Genomic DNA, 8,554 nt, shown 5'->3' with positions numbered 1-8,554 from the left:
TGTTGTCTGGTCCGTGTCTCAGTTCAATCTGCTTCCCTGTCGTCTCCTCTGCGGGGCCTTCACCCATAAATCCACGGGCGGAAGTGGGTTCCTTCCCTTGGATTACCGGCCAGAGCAGACGACAGACACCACATTCCTCCCCGTTTTGAAAAAAGAGCCCCTCCCCCTTGAGTATTGTCCCTGTAGATAGGGGAGCTCTTCTTCCGAGGTTCTCCTGGGTCCTACGGGAGGGAACTTGTTACAATAGACCCAGGAGGGGTGCGCACCTAGCGCGCGAGATGGAAAAACCTTCTCGCATTCTCCGCGGAGAATCTCGTGCTGGTCCACTTCCCGCCAGTTGGCCACGACTTCTGCCGTGCCGAACACGTCATAGGGGGTTCCGGGTGCCCCCGCGAGTCCAAAATATGGGGCGTCAGTCTCCAGAAGAAGGTGGCCTATTGGGACTGCTTTGATGGCTGCCACCTGTTCCGCTGGGAAAAGCGTAGTCACCCCACCCACACTGAACATGGTGTGGGGGAAGGCGTCTAACCACCTCGTGATCTCTTCCACTGGGCCGATGAAGTGGTGGATCATGAAGTGGGCAGACGCGTCAAAGTACCTCTCCAGGATCTCCCGAAGCTCATTTGCAGCTGCTCCCGGCACTCCCCCTTTTCGAGACTCTCGACAGTGCAGTACCCACGGCATCCCCTTGAGAGCCTTCATCCGTGGGTCTGGGAAGGAGAGGATGTGGTGCAGGGCGTTTCGCTGGGGGTTCACTGCCCTACTTCCTCCTGGAACTGCGAAGTCCAAACCCACTTATCCCACAGCAACTACTCCCTTCTTGCCGCAAAGCGGGTCATGTTGTCTGCGAAAGGATGTACCCCGAAGCAAAGGCCTACCCTTCCCTGATCTTGTCGGGTTTCATCAAGTAGGTCCTTCAGACGACGGGGTTGTTGGTCGAGGATCTTATGGGTCCTTAGGCCACAGAACGACGCAATAAGGTGGCGAAACTGATACCTAGTCTTGTCGACGCTGCGCCCTCGTATGGCATCGTCGATGACGACAGCAACGGTGTAAGACCTGTGCTACTCCTGCCGAGTCCTCACCCACTCCGCTAGGCGATCCATGTGGAAGTGGGAGTCCACAGCGTACAGCACCTCTGGTCCTGACTTCCGTGGGCTGCGTCGGCACTGCACGGTTGGTGTTGTTTCGCCCAGCAACGCCCCTTCCTCCTCGGTCTCCGGTGAGGGACAGGGTTCCTCCGCGCCGCCCAACAAAGAGACATCCATGGGTACGGCTGTTGTCTCCTTTGGGGCCCCTGGCGTGAGGGACGCTGACGAAGCATGGACCTCGGCGGTGATCACCATAGTCTGAGAGGTGACCGTAGTGCTGGCCCTACTGCTGCTGAAGGGCACGAGTCCTGAAGGATCTTTTCTCAAGGCTTCTTGAGTGGAAAGTGGGACGGCCATCGGGGGAACTGAGAGAGCACACGGGCCTTCCAGCTCCAGTCCTTGCAACAAGTGCGAAGGACTAGGTGGTTCCGAGATGCTCTCCCGAGACTCATCGACTCCTGGCCGTCCCGAGACGTCTTGCGGAATATTGGTGGCGCCGCTCTCCACACGTGCGCCACAGTAGGTCAGCACGTTACGGGTTCGCCGCCACCTCCTCCGATCGCCTCGTGACATCCTTGCCCAGATCTCTGCTGGGACCCACCCAGGCTGAGGGGGAGTTGCAGATTCTTTTTGGGAAATCCCCGAGCCGGGACCAGAACCTATGGGGTTCCTGACTTCAGTTCTCCAAAAAGTTTCCGCATGTCTGCGCTTCCGGCCTCTCCCTTTGTCCTCGCCTGTGTGCCTCTCTTTAATTCCTTCCGGGATGTTCCCCCGGACAAGATTTTTAACTTTTTAAAAGAGATCAAGATTTTTTACAAGATTTAAAGTACCAGAAGTGAAAATGATTGAGAACCTTCTTTTACAGTGATAGATTTGAATGTAAATTGTCTGAAACGTAGAACTTGCCACATGAAGGGAAAAGAAAATAACTGCATCGGTCTCGAATAGCAGCTAGCATCTGCTGAAGAGACATTAAACCCCAAAAACCAACCATCTTTTTGGCTCTTTGGAGACCGCTCCCGGCGTCGCAACCCTGCGTCCTGCCAGGAGCTCGTAAGACGTGGTGGCCCAGCGGAGCGCTGCGTCAGGGAGAGGTCATCCCTGCGGTCTTCCGTCCTGGGTGCTTGGTCCTGGTTACAGTGATTGGAAGGCCTCTCTCGGCGTCGCACTCCCGCGTCCTGCCTGGGGCTCCAACGTTCCTTGAATGCCTCCGCCCTGGTGGGGGACCAGTCTGAGGAATGTTTTCTCCTTTGCGGTTCCTCCCCTACATGTCGGGGCCTCTTCCTAACTTGGCCGTCCTCCCAGCTGTGCCCATAGTGTATGAGAGACGAGGTGTTCGATCGACCTCCCGGCGACATCTCCCGGAACTCCCTCTGTACCCGCACTCCTGCCGTGTACAACACCCGGATAAGCACAGCCCAGTGTGCGAGCGCTACCAGGGTGTTCGGCGGGGCAAGCGTTAAATGACTTGGTAGACGTATCCCGAGATGATCGCCCAAACGCCAACAGAAATCCTCGTCCTCCTGCCGCAGCTCCTCCTGGATGAGCAGTCGTCCTGCACCTGAAGTTTCCCAGAGCGCTTCCAAGGTGGACTGTTGCGCCATGGCGGTTGCCACTAGCGTTAAGGCAACCGGCACGGTTGGCCTAGTGGTAAGGCGTCCGCCCCGTGATCGGGAGGTCGTGGGTTCGAACCCCGGCTGGGTCATACCTAAGACTTAAAAATTGGCAACAATCTAGTGGCTGCTCCGCCTGGCGTCTGGCATTATGGGGTTAGTGCTAGGACTGGTTGGTCCGGTGTCAGAATAATGTGACTGGGTGAGACATGAAGCCTGTGCTGCGACTTCTGTCTTGTGTGTGGCGCACGTTATATGTCAAAGCAGCACCGCCCTGATATGGCCCTTTGTGGTCGGCTGGGCGTTAAGCAAACAAACAAACTAACGTCAAGGCGATCGTCACATCCTGAGCGCTCCAAAGAAACCATCCCTCCGGAAAGTGTTCCCGTAGCACGTGGGCCCTTACATCACTCACCCGGGCATCGCAGGCAGGCAAGATGCAGGGCCTCATCGGCTCAAAACCAGGGGGCAGTCTCACCGTGGGCATAGTACCCCATCCCCTTGCCGGGACCTCTCCTGATAAGGCCTCCTCTCTGGCTGCCCTGTACTTTCTTCATTTCTCTGGGGAGTCCTCCCGGTTCCGGGGGTCCCTTTGAGAATGATCTCGCGTTCTTCCCTGATGACTGGCGCCAGGGGGTCCATCCTCCTCCCTCCGGCTGACCCTACTTTTTGGATTTTGTGATGAGAGTAATCTGAGAATTACATGCAGTTGACACTGCACATTAAAATGTGCACTCATTTATTTCCTAGCCCTTCTCAGTTGTACAAAATCACACAGAAAGTGACAGATGTAACGCATGCATTCTTTGCAATTTTGAAGTTGTCTGGAAATGCTGGAGCACTTTTGCTTTGTAATGTTACTTCTTTATTTACCTTTTTGTTTTTTAATTTTCTTTTGTGTGTATGTGCATGTGTGTATGATTAGTGCTGGCGGTATACCACAGGTTTTTAGTTCTTCAAATCTTCCTTATTCATCACAAAATTTCACGTCCACAGCAGTGTTGACAATATCAAGAGAAGACTTGTTTTAATTGAAATAACATTATTTATTTTCAGGTGAATGGTGAATATGACAAAAATGCCTCAGAGCTTACAGAACAAACATCACTGACTACCTGTGCAATGTCATTTGCAGAATCTCTGACAAAGTATTCAGCAACTTGTGCATAATTTTATTTTAAGTACATACAGACAAACTATAGCAGATTGAATTAAAACCTAAATACAATCAGGAGTGTAACAATTTGAAGAATTTATATCCTGGTCCGCAAGGAATACCAAACACAGCATTTATATTGAAAATGGAATGCTCAAATACTAATTCTAAAACCTCCCTCATGTGTGTTGTCACACAGGCAGTGTTCAGTGCGACAGCCAGGGCTTGTAGTCTCAAATTTCGAGCCATAAATGTAAAAATGAGAAAATATTGTCACAGATATGAAGACTTGTGTTTGGGAATATTACTGCGGCAGAATCTTTGCATAGGGTCGAGCAGATGGACAATTGAGTGTAAAGCATGAACAAAGTGAGCAGGGAGAGTTATTTGTTTACAATTTGCAAAAGCTTTGGAAACGTGTGTTTTCCAAAACAAACTCAGTCTCTTGCTGATATTGTCCCAAAAGATGGGATCAAAAGGCACCTCGATGGACTCTATTCCTTTTTTTGTAAAGACACATAGATGACACTTGTGAATGCCAGTCACAGCCATCTGACATTGCATTTGGTAGTAGTACGCATGTTCCTGCTTTACGCTCAATTGTCCATCTGCTCCACGCTCTGCAAAACCACGTTCTGTAATAGCCAGCTTCGGATGAAAGTTTCTGTGTTTGTACAGACACTTCACCTCAGCCAAAAACTGCCCACAGTTTTGGTGCTTGCAGTCAACAACTGCGTCTGGGCTGGCAGCTAGGTATGGCTCCAAAGTTGAGACGACAAGCCCTGGTTGTCGCACTGAACACTGCCTGTGCCTATATCTGTGGGAACGCGTGAACAGCGTCAGGGCTCTGTCTTCGTTATCTTGCCCGAACTTGATTGCTTCGGGCACTCTTGCGTCTTCTTTTTCGCTACCATAGTTTTCAATCAGTCTTTCGGCTGTTTTGCCTTGGTTAGTTGAGCGGAAAATTTTCCAAATGTTTGATGCTGTGAGGAGTCCTTTCCTCATGCTGTGCCAGTTCTTGTTTTTTCGCTGGCCACGAGTTTGCTCTTCTATGATATGTTGTTCCTCTGTTGCCCAGGAAATTCTATCCAGAAAATGTTGCGCATAATCCTCTTGGTCTTGACAGCCAAAACCCTCACAGGAGTGAATTTGTTTGAAATCCTCTATCCACTCAAGAGGTGCAAGCACTGTGAGTGGTGGTGCTGTGAAAGGAGGTTCCTGGGGCTGCTCGTCCTGGACATGTAGGAAGACAGAGCCAGGCAGGTGCTCCTTAATATCCTGAAGAATTGTCTCCACTGGGGGCATCATGGTTACCGGTACGGGCTTGTACACCTCCTCAACGGGTCGTGGGGTTCTTGTAAAACAGAAAAAAATAACTTACAGAATGCAGTAAAAATAATGTTACTTTACAGAATAATCCATAAATTTGTATTGGCATATTTCTGTTACAGGAAAGTTGCCCATCAAACGGCAGTATAGCTGCCACACCTCCTGGAACAGCACACCATGATGTCACCTCCGAGCTGGATAGCATCCCTGAAAGTGACCGTACTGACAGTGAGAAACATAAAGAACAAGACCTCACCCCTGCAAATACAACAGTAGCTGTAGAGGAACAGCATGGAGCAGTACCAACATTTGACTGCAACAAATGTGGACACACAAATACATTAAGTGCAGAAAAGGAGGTCGTGGTGTCAGACATTTTGGCCTCGACCGAACAGTTTCTGGTTACATTTTCTCAGTTAAGTCAAGAAATTTCAACTTCGTAACATGGTTTACCCTGGTAGTGGTACACACCTCCAAAGAATAACCCACATGTCATGGTTAACTAGTAACAGTTCTATTAGTACTCACATCAGGTCATTCCTGCTTGATATAGCGATGTCTGTAAGCTGGCTGGAAACGCACCCAAAGACATGGTCCTGATGTCACACTCTCCCTGTGCTCATCATTTCTGAAGTCAATGACTTCATACAAAGTGGCAAGGACATGACGGCAGCATCCATCAATCCTAGAACAATCAATACAAAGGACAGTACATTACATCTGTCATTTTCTATGCAAATTGCAATGTTTTATAAAAAGAATAATGGAATATTTGCTTGATCTTGTGTCTTTCTTTCTTGTTTATTGTGTGTGTATTAATTCTTGTTTATTGTGTGTGTATTTCTTAGGCATGCGTGTGTGTGTGTGTCATTTTGTCATCAGAAATCATAAATATAAACGGACTTGCATGCGCAGGGGGAAAACTGACAACAACAAACGTATAACCAACAGAAGACAGACTTAGAAGAAAAATGATAAATTTTAATTTTCCAAAGCCAGTGACTAGCCAGATGATGAAAAAAATCAATAGTCACACTCACAGAAAAGTACACATTTGAAATCAACTTACCCGCCTTTGCAAGTACAGTAGGCTGACAGGACACAACTCCTTTTGTCAGAATCAACTGACATCAAAATCGCCCACGGGTAGTAGAACGCAGCTCCACTAACTGGATCTTTTTCCCTGGTGCGTGGTCTCACTTGTCGTCTTGTGCTTTAACTGCGAAATAGCCAGGCGTGTCGAAGCAGACTACCTCTATGGTCTTAACAAAGCCGTCCCTCATCATAGAAAAACCTTCGGATTTCTGAGGATCCCTCACGCTTCCAAACGAGCATTGGTTCTTAATCATGTACGAGATTGCATCCAAGAAATGGAACTCGAGTAGAACAGATTAGTCGGCACCTCCCGAGATCAAAGTGGGATTCGATAGACGAACCTCGCCGTCAGTCAGTTTCGCTTCGATCACTTCCCATCGGTCTTCCATCAACCCATCTGGGTCCACTTCCAGAGACACTTTAGCAAATTGGCACAATTCTACTAAGTCATGTTTTTTTCTTCCGGACACAATAACTCCTCTTTGAATCAAAAACTTCTGTAGCTCTGCCAGTGAACGTGAAGCCGCCATGATTGCCCGGGGTTTAAGCGGCGCAACTCTGATTTTCCGGTACTTCTTACCTCCCCTGTTTTTTCCGGAAATCGACTATTGAGAAAAAGAAGGAAAAACATTGATATGAATTCATGTTATATGTTATTCTTGAAGCAGCATGATTTATATATCTATCCGCCCACTGTTCAAAAGTGAATACATGTATAACTATTTCTTTGGGGTCCTGATTTGGCCTATTATGGTCCGCTGGACCCGAAAAGCAATAGCTAACTAACTAAATGATTTTGTGTATTAGAATTGTCTTAATCTAAATATGTGTAAAGATTAACTTGTGGGGTCCTGATTTGGCCTATTATGGTCCGCTGGACCCGAAAAGCAACAGCTAACTAACTAACTGATTTTGTGTATTAGAATTGGGACATCCCCCCCGGCAAAGAAGCACATTCTTCAGCTCTGGGGGCAGACGAGCGGGGGGCCCCGGACGTATGGAGCATCGGGGTGGAGCGGGCCCCTGTCTTGCGCTGGACCAGCGACGCTACAGAGGTGGGGAGGGGAAGCTCCCCCCTTACGAATATAGGCCGAAAGGGATGTCAAAAGAGGAGTGGATGCGCCGTCCGAAACTCGCCAGAAAGCAGTGGCGACACTCGCAGAACGTGGCCAGGAGGCTGGAGGAGGGAGAACAGACAGCAATTGCCCCCACGCAGGACACTTCCTCGAAGACCGTCCTGATCCCTGCGGAGGAGTACCACGGTCCCTCCAGCATGCTCGAAGACCTGGCCCTCGGGGAGAAAAGTCCGGAGACAATCATGAGGAGGATGACTTTTCCCGGGAAAGCCAGGGAGGGACAGGGGCCCACGGCCACGGTAACCTCGGAGGAGTCCCCGGAAGCCCCCAGGACGGAGGGGGAGGATGTTGCCCCACCCAGGCACGATGTGTCCTCTGGGGTACCTGGGGCACAACTTACCAGGGAGGGACAGGAACACACACCCACGGCCACGGTAACCTCAGAGGAGTCTCAGGGAGCCCCCGGGATGGAGGTGGAGGATGGGTCCTCTGGGGTACCTAAATATGTGTAATGATTAACTATAACTATTTCTTTGATGTCTGTTTTCAACTTCACAGAGCTTTGGAGAGATTCAAATACTCTTCTTGTTATTTTTCTTGCATGTTGTAAATAGAGATATCGCAGCTATTTGCAAGGCGCGAATGTCGTATGGCATGACGGTGTAAACATGTACTGCGATTCCGTGAAACATGTTTGCGAATAAAGGCAAATTTGAAGGGCAATTTTTACGTTTTTGCAACGCATGAATGGTAGTTCAAGCGTAGAATGATATAAAATTATTATTTTTTCCATCTTTGACAACACTGGTGGAGTGGCCTAGCGGTTAAGACATCGGCCCCGACATTTCGAGGACGCGAGGCCTTGCGTTCGAATCCCTGCCAAGTCGTTTATTTTTTTCTGCTCGATCCTTCTTGACAAGTATGCCCAGCTCTGAGAGAGCAAACCGGATGTTACCACTGCAAAATTCAAGCGTTGACTGAAGCTCTCAAGGTCATACACGCCGTATGGATGGAGTTTCGGGTAGCGTTTGCTGTACAGAAATCTGTACATGATTTTCACCTTATCTTTTCAAACTCGTAGCCCCGGATAGTCATAAATAGACCACAGCTTTGAGCAAACAAACAAACAAATGGCCAGATTCAAGAAACTTTTGGTCAATGATTTGCAGGTTGGGTAGATGCTGTGCAGCATTG

General features: G+C 49.2%; 1 protein-coding gene across 1 annotated transcript; it reads right to left on the bottom strand.

Annotated features, from left to right (window-relative positions):
• Positions 1 to 3,526: 3,526 nt before the first annotated feature.
• On the bottom strand, positions 3,527 to 5,683 carry LOC138972620 (uncharacterized). Its single transcript, XM_070345276.1, has one exon. The coding sequence runs from the start codon at positions 5,166 to 5,168 to the stop codon at positions 4,134 to 4,136; it is 1,035 nt and encodes a 344-aa protein (XP_070201377.1). The 5' UTR covers positions 5,169 to 5,683; the 3' UTR covers positions 3,527 to 4,133.
• Between the last annotated feature and the right edge of the window lie 2,871 nt (positions 5,684 to 8,554).

Source organism: Littorina saxatilis, linkage group LG8 (assembly GCF_037325665.1).
Source record: "Littorina saxatilis isolate snail1 linkage group LG8, US_GU_Lsax_2.0, whole genome shotgun sequence".
Taxonomy (NCBI): Eukaryota; Metazoa; Mollusca; class Gastropoda; order Littorinimorpha; family Littorinidae; genus Littorina; species Littorina saxatilis.
The sequence above is the reverse complement of the archived record's forward strand: the minus strand, read 5'-3'. Positions and strand labels throughout refer to the sequence as shown.